The sequence below is a fragment of the Rhamphochromis longiceps genome, linkage group LG7 (genome assembly GCF_057381845.1).
Source record: "Rhamphochromis longiceps isolate RC_006_pf linkage group LG7, R_longiceps_female_GT1.1, whole genome shotgun sequence".
Lineage (NCBI taxonomy): Eukaryota > Metazoa > Chordata > Actinopteri > Cichliformes > Cichlidae > Rhamphochromis > Rhamphochromis longiceps.
In genome coordinates, this window is record NC_140563.1 from 66938038 (window position 1) to 66953336 (window position 15299).

The window sequence follows — 15299 nt, forward strand, 5'->3', positions numbered from 1 at the left end:
CGCTAATAAATACAACCGAATTCAAGGAACGACTGAGTACAAAATACAGTACAATAACCATCTGCTTTCTACAGTGGAGGAAATATGCTGGTAATCTGATGCTGAGAATAAAGGCAAAGCAATGTACAAAGTCTTTAAAAGAAAATTAAAAAAAAAATAGAATTATAAAAAAAAAAAAAAAAAAAAATATATATATATATATATATATATATATATATATATATACACACACACATACATACACACACACACACACATATATACACACACACACATACATACACACACACACATACATACATATACACAATACAAATAAAAACTGCAATTTTTTAGCTGTAAAATTAAATTTTGATATATTAAGAAGAGCCACAATATTTCTGGGATTGAAACCAAGCCTATTCTGTATTTATACTGAGGAGCGAGAGAATAGTTTTAGAGTAAGATCTGCAAATGTAATGTTCATAGAATAGAGCTAAAATATTTTCATGAGGGAGAAAGTGTCTTTCCCAGTCAAAAGTTAATAATTTCAGAATGAAGCAGTCATACTTTAAGACTTTACCAGAGTCAATATTTTCTTACCTTCATTTCTTTGAATTTAGTGCTGACAGCTTTCCCCCCATATTGATTTCTATTTCTTAAGAATAAAATTTATAAATAAATCTAAAACATTTTGCCTTTATTCTCTAATCGTCACCAGTACACGCTGTCTTCTGGTATTGGGCCTCATTGCACACATCTCATGGTGTAGTTGTAGCTACAATGTATGCATATCCGCTTGTGGGCGTTACAAATGTTTCCAGCAGATTTTCAATCACATAATTAACATTAAGCTTTGAGAAAACTGGACAAAATTAAGAAAGCTGTGTTGTGGGTGATTGCCTTGTCAGGATTTGGACAGCGTTTCCAACTGGAACAGCAGCTTTCTGTTAAAGAGTTGGAAACTACTTTTCTATCAAATCTCAGCTTTTATCTGCTTCTGTCAGCAACAAGTTTGTTATTCTGAGTCTTCAGTTCTTTTAAACAATAATAATAAAAAAATGCGACGTAAAAGCAATATTTAGCTCCTTTATAGATTTCACCATAAAATGATAAATGTAAGAACTTCATGTAATGTCATGCGTTTGACTACCACAGCCAGCTGTCTAGATGCTGAACACAGTAGCAGGACTGTTCCAGGATAGCAGTCAGCTCTCCGTAACTTTTCTCTCTCCATGTAGGGAGGAGCCTCTCGTTGTTTAGAGCCTGAAGCCTCGGCGTCCCCTCCCGGAGGACGTGGTACAGGCAGGGCCAGCGGCTCTGGATGCGCGTCCTGGTCCTGCGGTCCAGCGTGACACGCAGGACAATCTTCTTGGCTCGAAGTTCACGCAGGGCTGGCAGCTTAAGGCAGGAGAAGACCAAGCCTCGGCTCGGAGACACGTCCAAAAACTCCAGAGACTGAGACTCCAGGGTGTAGGAGATGCCGAGGTTCCTCAGCGGCACCAAGATGTTTAACGTCAGAGACTTGAGGTTAGGCAGGGATTTGATGAGCATCTGCAGCGTTGAGGGAGTCACGCATTTAAAGACCCAGAAGTATTTGAGCTCGAGGACTCGGAGCTGCTGGAACTGCGTGAGCAGCGACACGGACAAATCCGACCAGTCAAAATGTAGGCGCATCTTGGAGATGCGTGGGCAGTTCTGGGTCAGCTTGCTCAGCAGCTCCTGAAAGCGGGTCACCTGACAAATCAAAGACAAAAGAAAAGAAAACAAGTGACACATTAGCGTTGCCGGTCATGGATGCTTGCATTCATATTTGCCTCACTTGCAGGTGGAACTTGAACCAGTTATGCAAAATGAGTTAGCCGGTGCTGTCCAGGCTTCTCAGAAAACACCTCTACTCCTTCTGTTCCTCTTACGATAGGGTTTAAATCTACCTCTCCCTATGGATTCATACTCACTCACTATGAAACACATGTAAAAGTGGACTGGTACTCCAAATGTAAAACATATCTTCGTCTCAGTGTTGCACCATGTGGGACAGCAGATGCTATATTTGAGCTTCAGACCTTAAAAGGCTTCAAAACCATCTGAATACTGATGTCATCACACCCTTTATAAAAAATTCAAGCATAAATTCAAACTGAGTAAAAATCTTTAAGAAAATAAAACATCTACAGTTACACGGACCGCACGATACACAACATAAGAATGCATTAATCCTATAACAGCTGCAAAGCGGTTAAAGGTGCTGGGTGTTAATCTGAGCTGCAAGAAGGAATGTGGGGGGATTACACTGTTTGTAGTTTAATCCCGGACACGTTACTGTGGAGGAATGTTTCTGTTACCTGGATTATTCATCTGCTTGTCGTGAAATGCATCCAAACTTGCTGCTGTTTTAGGTCATTTTGAATCAACACATTGGTTGGATTCCTTCATCAGCTAACGCAGAGCTCATCCAAACGGCTGCAGCCATCACGAACAATTATGGACAAATAACCTACGTGCTTCTGACTCTGTTTTATTGCCTGCTACTTTTCGCTAATGTAGATAATAAAGAAACCCCCCCAAACCCTCAATAAGACTGTATGATGCGCTACGATCATGAGGACCCAGGTACAGGGAACCACCTCTTTTCTACCTTCTAGTATAAATCTAATGAACGACTGTGGTGACATGAGGTGTGTAGCTTGTACGCTGTGATGCTCTGACTCTTGGTGAAATTCCAGCTGTTGTTGATGCATGTATCGTCTGTGAATATGATGTCTTTTTTGTTCACCTGACAGTTGCCACAAATAGAATTTCCAAAAAGACAATAAACACTAACTGAAGCACCCTCTGCATCACTTACTGGACTGGCTCCTTATTGCATCACATTTAGGTTTTTTTATTTATTTTTTAAAATGTAATTTGTCTCCTTTTTTCCATCTTTATGGTTTTGTATTTATTTTGCCGAGTTAGGATGTTTTCCATATTTTAATGATAAAAACTGAACAAACTTTAAAAAGGCACAAAGATAATGGCCTCGCTTGGGGAAAAATGGACTAAAATGAACACTCGGTAAATGGGCGTCGACACAGGAACTACCTTATCACATATCAATCAGCAGATTCCTGTGCTCTAATTAGTAGTCGCCTTGAAGTTGATCCTTGTTGAAGTTATTTCATCCACTGAGGCCTGAAATTGCTACGTCAAAAAACACTGCAAACTTCAGTAGAAACCGCAAAATAGGCAAAGCTGTTTGGGGACCCATTTAGAGCCACGTGAAAAGATTTGACTTATGCAGAGTTAACAGAAATATCTATCTGTTATAGACCATGTAGTTATTTGTTTAAGTCAGATGGGATTCTGTGGATTTTTAGGTGGGATGTGCACTGACATGTACAATAGGAGGAGCTGTTTTGGGGTATTTACTTGTTTCCTGTTTCAGGATGGCCTCTGTTAAAATTTGATTGCTAAAAATAAGGACTTCATGCTCTCCTGTACATCATATAATCGTGGGTTTGTGCTCAGACCTCCAGAGAGCAACAATATGCCTGATTCTTTTTCTCTTGTTCTCTTTTATTCTACAGCACAAAAAAGCACAAAATAAAGAAAAAAATGACTACTCATACCTGATATACTGTTTGCTTTCTAGCTTGATATAAAGAAAACTTATTTCTTTCTACCTGAACTAATGTGTAAGGTGGCAGTTCTTAGAAAATAAAACCAGTAGAAACAAATTACCTTGTCCATTTTGGTAATGTTATCCTGGTGGGAACTGGGGCTGGAGTGGACCCTGAGGTCGAGCGGCTCTAAAAGAGTAAAAGTCCAGTTAAGGTCGAGGTGGCTGAGGTCTCTGCAGTGGACATTGTCCAGTAGGTGGCTCAGCAGCTCGCCCCACTTGTTGCAGCGATCCCCCAGGTCGAAGCTGGCCCTCAGCGTGAGCAGGCTGGCCCGGCGGGAGATGAGGTGGTAGGTGTAGTGCTGGACCCAGGATTTCCACCTCTCAAACTCCCGGTTGGAAACGAGCAACCCCTCCTGACCGAGGTGGAAGCCAACACGACGGGAGTAGTCGGCCACCCGCCACAGCTTCCACGAGCGGACGAGGCAGCTCCAGCTTGCGCAAACCAGGGCGCAGCTACACTTATCCACCTCGTTCAGAAAGGACAGGACGTGCAGCTGGCACTCCACCGGCAGCAAGTTGAAGGGGAAGTAGTCGTCCGCTGCTTTCCGCCGGCTGCTTACCGGGACGAGGGTTCTTTTTCGTGGGGACATGATGAACGGTGAAGAAATAATATTCGTGGTCATTGGTGGGGGTCAGAATCTCCACCAGTTGGTTTTGGAGTCAGACTTTGCCATAAACATTGTTGCATCAGTGCCTTAAAGATAAAAACATGAAGCAGAAACAAATACGTTTTTTTTCCAAGTTGCTGATGATAACATGGAATAAAATAATCTCTGCAGGAGCTAGTTTGTGTGATTTTTATACTAAACTATGTGTCTCGTACGCATCATTTATCCTCATCATCAACGCCAATATTCATGTTTATATTCTCGCTGAATTCCTTAAATTCAGAGTGTTAGTAAGAGTTTTTACATTTAACATCATGGAAACGTCCTCAGCTACAGTCTTTGCCAGTCTGGTAAAACTTAACAACGCGGCCTGCCTGATGATGGTTTGTGGAGCTGTTTACTGAACCTTAGTATTCCTGAAAGACTGTGGCTTAATTGCCTTCACCAAGTACGTGAATACCTTCGCTGATTTTCCTAAATCTCACCAATAAATCTGTCGTGGGCTCCCTTGGACAGAACAGACTCTAAAGCCTTCTCAGTGTTACAGAATCTTATGGACAACGTAGATTAAGACCTTAAGCACCTTCTCTTTGTTTTCTCTGGTCAATGCCCACAATTTTTTTTAATGTAACTGAAAACAGTTTTATGACACTCGCTGGAGTTCATGAGCATGAAACAAGCTGCTCGAGGCCTCAGTCACCCAGGGCTACAGACCAATAAGTGACCCAGCTGGCAACCACCAAATGGTAAAGGAAACAAGTAGCCAGTGGTACCCCTCAGCCTGCTAGTAGATATGAATTTAATAATCCTAAGTGACTTCCATCTCAAGTTATCGCATTCTCAAGATAGTCAGAAAAATTTACTTCTGACCCCTGACCTTGAGGACGATGTCACTAAGATTCAAACTCGTCTGTTTTTACTAGATACACACATGGTATCAATTTGAAAGTCCTTCATTGCCATTTTCTCGAGTTGTCGCATTCACAATCTTGGGTGTCCCTGTCGCCCATCAGCCTTTTACAGCTGAGGGGTAAAAAGTGTATGAGTGAGTGGTTACAGGAGGCTGATGGCAGCTGCAAATTTCACTGCAGCTTGGAGAGTAAATGGTGAGTTCTTGCAGACAAGTCAATGCCTCCCATGCAAGCTACAAGTGACTGCAGTCACCAATCACAGGGAAGCACAGCTGGACTGGCCATTGGGCATTTGCCGGGTGGGCCAATGTTTTGTTTTTTGTAACAGTATAAACAATGAAAGATGGTGGATTGGCCAGTGTTTCATGATCGACTCTGGGCTGGAGTGGTTACAGCCGAGGTCAGATACACCCTCCCCTTTGCTCTGAAAGCAGTCTTATCACAGACAAACAGAAGAAGATGGTATTGAGGTGGAAAGGAACACAATTTGTCCCGTACTTCAGCTAGAATGAAAAAGAAAAAGACACAAATCTGGATTTATTTTATTTATCTCTTTACGCTGCAGCTGCCTCTTCTTCTCTCATTCTCTCCCCTCCCTCTCCTGTTGCTACTTCAATCATGAAACTGATCAATGATCAGCTGATCGGCTTTTCTCTCTTGTTTGTTTATCGCCCACTTTGTGCCAGAAAGAGGAAACCAGCAGATGTCACGCTAAACAACAGCAGCACGTTTAAGCTTGATCAGCTGTTGTTAGAATTTATTTAATATTAATTTCTAGTATCAGCTGATGTTTGCTGGAGCCACAGCTGTAAAAGCTGCTGGTTATGATATCGGTTTGGTTATCTGGTGAGAGGGAAACATGAGGATGAAACCAGGAGATGTCCTTACTGAATCATCAACAGGTGACTGAGAAACATGTTTACCTTTAAGGTGACATGAAGGGAAGTTATGAACTGTTTCTGAGAGACAAATAACACCAGGATCCTTTTCTAAGTAGCTGACAGCTGGTAACTGTGCAGGGGCGGGTCTGGCAAAGTGTTGCCAGGGGGCCAGGTAGGGTATTAACAGGGAGAGGGGGGCACAAAGAAATACTTTTCTTTCTTATTCTCATTTAAAATATCTCGCTTTTAATAAATAATTAATTCTAAATCTTAAAACCAAAGTGGTCATCTGATATAAAATGTATAGAAATCATATATACCAACAAGAGCGTGTACATTACTGTCACAGCAGCATTTGTTTTCATTCAAAGGCTTTATGGCTTTTCCTATAATACTTTGTGGACTGGTCTCTAGTCAAAACGCCCGGGCCGATTTTTTTGTCCCAGTCGAGGCCTGCAGGGAGGGTTTGGTGCACAGCTGCCAACTGGTCAGGCAATTCACATCATTACTCTGTTTCTAAGCCTGTGTGACTGAGGCCTAATCAGTTTGTAACATACAAATGAAGCACTCAAAATAATTAGCCACTTCTACACTACAAATATGTAACATTGCAGTTTTATAAGCCCTGCTGTGGATACTGATATTTTTTAAAGAAATACCAGGCTCATTCTTAAAGATATTGCTTTTTGTCCAACTAAATTTGGCCAGTGGGTCATTTCAAGTTGACTTCTGAGAGATATAAACCATTAACTTTGCCTGTGTGATGATAACGTATAAAGTATAGAAATGTAAACCCAGGAGGAAACACCTTAAACAACAACATATAATAGGAACAAAGTCAACCCATTCTGTAAGTTGAAAAGAGCACTGCCAAAATATCATTTTATCTGTCATATGCATCATGCTCTTTCAGTAGTGTATTGTCACATTAAATACAAAGTTTCAAATACTGACGTCAGTGTACATACAACTAATTCCTGTGAGCCAAAAGGTCAGAGGTCAGCTCTGTTACGCCTTGACAGAATGAGGATATCCGTGTGCCACACCCACCTGCCGTTCAAGCCTCCACTTTGCTTGGTGCAGCCAATCATAAGAAAGGTGCCTTAAGCGAAAAGGAGTCCACAAATTAAATTAAAAAACTAAAAATAAATAAAGAGCAGAAAGACATGCGCAGAACATGTTCCCATTAATTTGTCGTTTTGCTTTAAAGTGCAACTTTATTGCTTTTCCTGGGAAATCCTGTCAAGTAAATGTATTTAAAAACGACAAAGGTTGATCAAGGTGCTGCACATAGAGCAACAACCAGGTTTTTGTAACGCTACTACTTCCACATTTAATAACTTCAGATAACGTGCAGGAGTGAAGTTACAGGATAGATCACGTGACAGCGTAACCTGAGCACAGGTGCGCTGAATGTTCCGTTATTCGCCCACCATCACTCATACTTCGCTTCCAGCTTCTCTCAAATGCAACAGGCCAACATTTAGACTATTTCACAGTCTGCGCACTAACATCGCATTGGACATTATGCGCTTGTTTTTTGCGCGTTACGAGTGGTTACCTTTATGGCGAGCAGACAGCCTCCTTTCCGTCCTCAGTCGTAAAGCTAATCAGCTAGAAGCCCGCAAAAAGGAGACAAAGGAAGTTAAAATTAAACCCAACTGCAGAACATAACTGAGGGTTTTCTAGAAACCATTTCATAGCCAGACGTATTAGCAGCTCTAAAACTTCTGCGGCTAAACCAGAGTGACGGGAAACTGCCGAGAACAGCGCTGAACAACCAGGCCGGCTAGTTAGCTAGCAAACAGCTGAGTTCTGTTGTTGTTTTGTTGTTGTGGATCGTCGACGGTGTCGTCATCAGCATGCGTTCGGCCGCACGTTTTGTTTCTCAACGCTGCACGGCTGGGCGGGGCTTAATGGAAAAAAGAGAAAAGAAAGAGAACTATCTTTAAAATATCGTATCTCCTGAATCATGAAACGTAAACAAAACAGTTACGAAGATATTTTATGAAGCATTTGAGGATCGGAGGCATTGGCTTCAGAGAAAAAACGATAACAAGCGCCCCCCGGTGGCTGGAAGTAATAAAATAAAGTACTGACAGGCTGCCTTAGCTCTGTGTGTGTGTGTGTGTGTGTGTGTGTGTGTGTGTGTGTGTGTGTGTGTGTGTGTGTGTGTGTGTGTGTGTGTGTGTGCATGTGTGCATGTTTAGACATCTTTGTGAGGACAGAAAAATTAGCACTCAACTATGGTTGTGGGGACCAACAGTCACTTATGGGGACAAATTTTTTTTTATTCATATTCAAGTATTTTTATTCATCTTTAGGCATGAGAAAAATATTTATGCAAGATTTTGCATTTTTCATTCAAAATATAGGAGGATTTCCAGGTGGGGCAGAAGCAGTGCTGATTCCTCTTTCTCTGAAACATCCCCAATAGTAGAGTTGTCACCTGTTTTGACATCAGCCTGTAAGTCAGTGCTTCACACTGACACAGTTCATCTCACCTTCCATTGTTCCTAAGGAGAACGACTGAGGAGTCCACAGTGAGAATGTCATACTAATGATTATTATTAATAATTATTATTATTATAATGATGATGATGATGCTGATGAATTACTTAGATTTGTAAGAAACCCAAAGGCACTTTAAACATGAGTAAAAAAACAAAACAAAATGAGATACCTGTGACAGACAAGGGGACTGTCTTTTGGACTCCTCTGCACTTATTTGTACCTTACCTGCCTCCTGATTATTTTTGAAAGTCTACAGCTGTCTTCTTGCTGCTCCTGAAGCTAGAAAACAGGATGGGAGTGGGATGAATTTACTACTTTTGTAGTTTTCAGTTTTTTAAATACCTTTGTATTCATCGATTTCATTGTTATTCTCAAGTTTTTCCTGCACGCCTATGTTCTTCATGTCTAATGTGTTTCTGTCATATGTTTTATGTTTAGTCAGTTTAGCCTTTGTGTTTAGTTTGGCCTGTCAAGTCTCAGCATTTGTTTTTTCTTTTGTTTTTTGTTTTTTTTAAATAATCTCTTGTCCTAGTTGTGTTAAATGTGATCTTGTTTTGCCAGCTATTACCTTGTGTGTATTTAAGTCCTCAGTTTTCTTAACTCTTTTCTGTGATGTACTGTTTGTGTGCCCTTGTGTTTTGCTCTTGGATTCATTACAGAGCTGTTTTCACTATTGCTGTGGATTTGTTGCTACCATGTAAATAAAGGCCAATCTTCCATTGGTCAGGTTTGCCTCCAAGTCTGGATCTTTGGACTAAATCTACAGTTTGTTGCATCCTGGGAAAGAAAGAAAGCATTGGTGAACTCAGCAATGCAAAAAAGACTTGGAGGTCCACGGCTCATCCACTGTTGGCGGATGATCAAAGAATCATTTCAACGGTGACAAGAAACCCTTTCACAACAGCCAACCAAGTAAACGAGACTGTCCAGGAGGTAGGTGTATGGATATATTTAAGTTTACCACAAAGGGAAGATTGCATGGAAGTAAATACAGAGGATTCACCACAAGGTGCAAGTCAGCACAGTTCATTTGACAGATGAAACCAAGATCCACCTCTACCACACTGATGGGAAGAAAAAAATATGGAGAAAACATGGAGCAGCTCATGATTCAAAGCCTACCTTAGGCGAGCATGGATACCAGTGGCACTGGGACACTACTGTTTATTGATGATGTGACACAGGACAGAAGCACCCGAATGAATTCTGAGGTGTTAACAGACATACTGTCTGCTCACATCCAGCTAAATGCAGTCACATTGATGGGGTGGTGTTTTGTAACACAGATGAATTACCCAAACATATAGCCAAAACAACTGAGGTGTGGTGGACCACTAGAGGGCTCCACTCACACCCAGTGTATAGGAAGTGTGTTCCTGTGTTTTGTGGCGCGATATGTGCAGTTGATGTTGGAGACGAATAAAGAAGGAGTGAGAACTGAGAGCTCTGTCTCGTTGATGCTTACCTCCACATTGGTGACCCCTGACTCGAGCATGCAACGGGCCGCAGATAACGCAGACTCCGCTATGGATGCATCAGCGGCCGCCGGACCTCCGCCTCCTGTTGCAGCTGCGTTCGCTGTGGCGCTTAAACTGCCGGACTTTTGGCTCCATGACCCCCCGTCATGGTTTGTACACGTGGAGGCTCAGTTCACCCTTCGCGGCATCTCGGCTGACGACACGAAGTATCACCATGCGGTGGCCTCGCTCGACCCGCTGGCCACCTGTCGCGCGATGGCGCTCCTCCGGGACCCACCCGCCCAAGGGAAATACGCCGCCCTCAAAGAGCTGCTTATGCCCTCTCCGACGCTGAACGAGCCGAAAAGCTCCTCAACCTGTCAGGCTTGGGTGGCGGTACCGCGCTCGAGCTCATGGAGAACATGCTATCGTTGCTCGGGCCGGATGACAGTGGTTTCCTCTTCGCCCACCTCTTCCTCCGCCAACTACCGGCCGCCGTGAGAGCTGTCCTCGCAAACTCTCCGCTTAGGGACTAGCGCCTTACTAGTCCCTAAGGACCCCAAAGCGCTTTACATATCCAGTCATCCACCCATTCACACACACATCCACACACTGGTGATGGCAGCTACATTGTAGCCACAGCCACCCTGGGGCGCACTGACAGAGGCGAGGCTGCCGGACACTGGCACCACCGGGCCCTCTGACCACCACCAGTAGGCAACGGGTGAAGTGTCTTGCCCAAGGACACAACGACCGAGACTGTCCAAGCAGGGGTTCGAACCGGCAACCTTCCGATTACAAGGCGAACTCCTAACTCTTGAGCCACAATCGCATTCTCCTGGCTAGCCGCACTTTCAACGTTCACGCCCTGGCTACGGACACGCCGGCGGCACCTTCCACGCCTCCACCTGCCTCCCCCGGAGCATCCGCCCCCTTGCTGACGGCAGGGATTGCTACACGCCGGCACCGCGGAAAGAGCATCTGTTTCTACCATCAGCGTTTTGGCGACAGAGCGCGTCACTGCCTGCCGCCTTGCGCTTTCACGGCCCAGGGAAACGGACCCACCAGCGCGCCGTAGCAGCCGCGACCGCTGGCAATACAGAAAGGCTGCTCTTCATAGAGGACTCGCGCTCCGGGAGACGTTTTCTCGTGGACTCCGGCTCCCAGAAGAGCCTCCTTCCCCCTACCGCTGCCGACGGACTAGCAGCGAACTGTGGGCCGCAGCTCATTGCAGCTAATGGCTCTCCCATCAAAACGTTTGGGGAAAGGTTGGTGACTGTTTGTTTTCATGGCCGGGATTTCCAGTGGAACTTTGTTGTTGCTGCTAGCTCTGTACCTATTTTAGGTGCTGATTTCCTGTGTGCTCATGGACTACTTGTCGATGTCGCTAACAGACGTTTAATCGATGCTCTCTCGTTTTCTTCGCTACCCTGTTTTACTCGGGCCGCCGAGCCCCTGATTCGGGCTAATGTAGTGACCTCCGGGGATGCTTTTCAGCGTTTGCTTTTAGAGTTTCCATCGCTGTCTGTCCCTAATTTGTCTAGCACGGTAACGAAGCATGGGGTTGAGCATTATATTCCCACGGTCGGGCCCCCGGTGTTTGCGCGCGTGCGCCGCCTCGACCCCGTGAAACTGTCCGTCGCTCGGGAAGAGTTTACAGCCATGGAGCGCCTTGGCATTGTACAGCGTTCGAACAGTGCATGGGCCTCTCTGCTTCACATGGTGCCCAAATCGGACGGTCGGTGGCGGCCATGCGGAGATTTCCGCCGTTTAAATAATGCCACGGAGAATGACCGTTACCCCATCCCCCACATTCAGGATTTTTCTGCCAATCTCGCCTGAACGTCGATTTTTTAAAATTGACTTGGTGCGGGGGTATCACCATGTTCCCGTGCGCGCCGAAGACATTCCTAAAACTGCTGTCATCACCCCCTTCGGCTTGTTTGAGTTTTTGCGCATGCCGTTTGGCCTGAAAGGTGTCGCCCAGACCTTTCAGCGGCTGATGGACTCAGTTTTGCGTGGGCTGCCGTTCGTTTTTGTTTATCTGGACGATATATTGGTGGCCAGCTGCTCAGCGAGCCAGCACGAGTCCCATCTGCGCCAGGTTTTCCAGCGTTTGGCAGCGCACGGCCTGATCATCAACCCTTCCAAGTGCCAGTTTGGGTTGCCTGTTCTGGATTTCCTCGGGCACCGCATTTCCGCTGAAGGTGTGGTTCCGTTGCCCGACAGAGTCCAGGCCGTTTCGGCTTTTCCGCGTCCCACGTCGGTTAAAGCGTTGCAGGAGTTCTTGGGGATGATAAATTTTTACAACCGCTTTCTCCCCAGAGCTGCCCAGCTGCTACAGCCACTCTATGCTGCCTTAAAAGGTAAAACAGCCAAAGATCCGGTTGACTGGCTGCTGGAACGCGTCCGTGCGTTTTCCGCAGCCAAGTCTGCGCTGGCTGACGCAGCCCTGCTGGCCCACCCGCTTCCATCGGCGGAGATCGCGTTGACCACCGATGCCTCTGACGTGGCAGTGGGTGGGGTGTTGGAACAGCGGGTTTCAGGTCTCTGGCAACCACTCGCCTTTTTCAGTCGTATGCTCCGGGATGCTGAACGCAAGTACAGTGTTTTTGACAGGGAGTTGCTAGCCCTGCACCTCGCGACACGACATTTTCGTTTTTTCCTCGAGGGTCGCAACTTTACTGCGTACGTTGACCACAAACCTTTGATGTTTCCGATGTCCAATGTCTCTGACCCATGGAGCGCACGCCAGCAGTGCCAGTTGGCGGCCATTTCGGAGTTTACCACAGACATTCAGCATGTGGCTGGTAAGTCCAATCACGTCGCTGACTGTCTCTCACGTGTGTTGGTTTCTCCGGTGTATGTCGGCATCGACTACGCTGCCATGGCCGCTGAGCAACGTGCTGACCCGGACGTCCTTGTCCTTCAGTCAACAAAAACGGGCCTCGTGCTGGAGGACACCCCGATGTGGGACGGCGGTCCGCACCTTCTTTGCGACGTTTCCACCGGCCGCCCCCGCCCGGTGGTTCCCCTTTCGTGGCGTCATCGTGTTTTTGACTCGGTGCATGCCCTCTCTCATCCCGGCGTCCGGGCCTCGGTCAAGCTGGTCAGCGCCAGGTTTGTTTGGCCGGGCCTTCGCAAGACGGTGAAAGAATGGGCGGCGGTTTGTATCCCATGCCAACGCTCGAAAATCCACCGGCACACACAGGCACCCCTCGAACCTTTCCGTGTCCCGGATAGGCGTTTCGATCACGTTCATGTGGACCTTGTTGGTCCCTTGCCACAGTCACGGGGTTTCACGCACCTTTTGACTGTGGTGGACCGCACAACCAGGTGGCCGGAGGCGGTACCCCTGGCGTCCACGACAGCGGCGACGGTGGCCAGGGCATTTTTGTCAACGTGGGTTTCACGTTTCGGCCCCCCTGCTGACATTACCTCGGACAGGGGCCCCCAGTTTGTTTCCGAGCTTTGGTCTGCTATGGCTGACGGCCTGGGAGTCAAGGTCCACCTCACCACAGCATACCACCCGCAAGCTAATGGGATGTGCGAACGGTTTCACCGGTCACTTAAGGCCGCGCTCCAGGCCTCCTTAACAAGTGGCGACTGGGTCGACCGTCTTCCGTGGGTTTTGCTGGGATTGCGTAGTGCGGTTAAAGAAGACCTCGGGGTTTCCCTGGCTGAACTGGTGCTCGGCCAGCCTCTCCGGGTCCCCGGGGAATTCTTACCTGAGAGCCCTCCCCCATGTTTCGATACCTCTTTGTTGCCTTTTCGCCCCCCAAGAGACTCATTTCCTGTTCCTGGTCCTGTGCACCACTGCCTGCCTGACACTTTTGTTCCGAGTTCGTTGGACTCTGCTCGTTTCGTTTTCGTCAGGCACGATGCCCATAGGACTCCGCTGCGTCCACCATATGACGGGCCATACAGGGTTCTTAAACCAGGCAACAAACATTTCATTTTGGACTTTGGCGGTCGGCAGGAAGTTGTCTCTGTTGCTAGACTTAAGCCTGCACATGTTATGCAAGAGGATCAGGTGGTCCTGGCCCAGGCCCCTCGCCGCGGCCGCCCACCTGCCACCGGGCTGATGGATTCTGTTTTTTCCCCCAGGTGCGACCCAAAATCAACGGAGTCCGAGTCGTCTGCAGCTTTTTCTGACCGCCAGTGCCAGCCTCGCTCCCGGGCTGGGTTGCCCTCTGTCAGTTCCCCCCCCCCCCCCCCCAGTTCAGCCGTTCCGGCCGTTTGCTTAAGCCCCGGGTCCTGGACTAGTTCTGCTGGGTGTTCGGGGGGGCATGTGTGGTGGACCACTAGAGGGCTCCACTCAGACCCAGTGTATAGGAAGTGTGTTCCTGTGTTTTGTGGCGCGATATGCGCAGTTGATGTTGGAGACGAATAAAGGAGTGAGAACTGAGAGCTCTGTGTCGTTGATGCTTACCTCCACAGAGGAGTTTATTAAAGCAAAGTAGTGGAATTACAAAGGAGGAAACCCAGGTGATGTCCAAGAGTTCAAGACTTCAGGCTGTCATTTACAGCAAAGTGTTTTCAAACAAATATTAGAAATGAACATTTTATTTTGAGTAATGCAAATTGTCCAAATGCTTTATTCACATTTTTGTGCAATTGTTTTGTTCAGGCCCAATTAAAGCTCAGAGTCTGCACTTCAACTCCATCTAAGCTGTTTTGTTTAAAATTTACTGGTAATGTACAGAACCAAAATTAGAAAAATTGCCTCTGTCCAAATATTTATGGACCTAACTGTAGCTGCTCTGCTCTGTATTGGCACATGGCTTGAAAAATGAATTCTGTGGTGGTAGCCACCGCTGCCCAAGTAAAGAAATAAAATAAAGAAATATTTCCACAAATATTCCACATTTAAATACTATGTGAACTGAAGGGACAAAAGGTTTTGGAAGGTTTACATCCTGTCACATCTGGCATAAATTAGCAGCATTTCATAAGAAGAAACCAACAGTCAAACATGGTGGTTATTCTAAAGTCAGCACAAAGTCAAACATTAAAATGCAGCAGGTATCTGGAAAATCAGGCTTTTCTATGCTGTTGTGTTGCCATACGTCAAAGGGCAGCCAGTCATGTGGCTGTAATTAACTCTTTCGCCACAAGGTGTCACTGCCAAGATTCCAACAGTCGTGGCAGTGTGATGGTCTGGGGCTGCTTCAGGATCTGGACAACTTGCTGTAACTGCTCATTCAGGTTATGCAGCAGGACAGTGATCACAGTCCACCTCTGAATAGCTCAACTGGTGGTGGTCAGAGGGCCCGGGGGCACCA

General features: G+C 46.1%; 1 protein-coding gene across 2 annotated transcripts; it reads right to left on the reverse strand.

The window, feature by feature from the left end:
• Window positions 1–230: 230 nt before the first annotated feature.
• LOC146666784 (uncharacterized) lies at window positions 231–8022 on the reverse strand. Of its 2 annotated transcripts, XM_085414900.1 has the most exons (4): window positions 7605–8022; window positions 7094–7145; window positions 3703–4337; window positions 231–1716 (listed from the first exon to the last, which is right to left on the reverse strand). In XM_085414900.1, the coding sequence occupies exons 3-4, from the start codon at window positions 4264–4266 to the stop codon at window positions 1129–1131; spliced, it is 1152 nt and encodes a 383-aa protein (XP_085271026.1). In that variant the 5' UTR covers window positions 4267–4337; window positions 7094–7145; window positions 7605–8022; the 3' UTR covers window positions 231–1128. The 2 variants fall into 2 exon arrangements, with proteins under 2 accessions (XP_085271026.1, XP_085271025.1); XM_085414899.1 differs by lacking the exon at window positions 7094–7145.
• Between the last annotated feature and the right edge of the window lie 7277 nt (window positions 8023–15299).

Excerpts from the sequence above, each read along its gene's own strand:
- LOC146666784 (XM_085414899.1), bottom strand. The coding sequence starts at position 4,266 with ATGACCACGAATATTATTTCTTCACCGTTCATCATGTCCCCACGAAAA. Across the intron at positions 1,717-3,702 it reads ACATTACCAAAATGGACAAG|GTGACCCGCTTTCAGGAGCT; the intron begins GTAATTTGTTTC and ends TTGATTTGTCAG.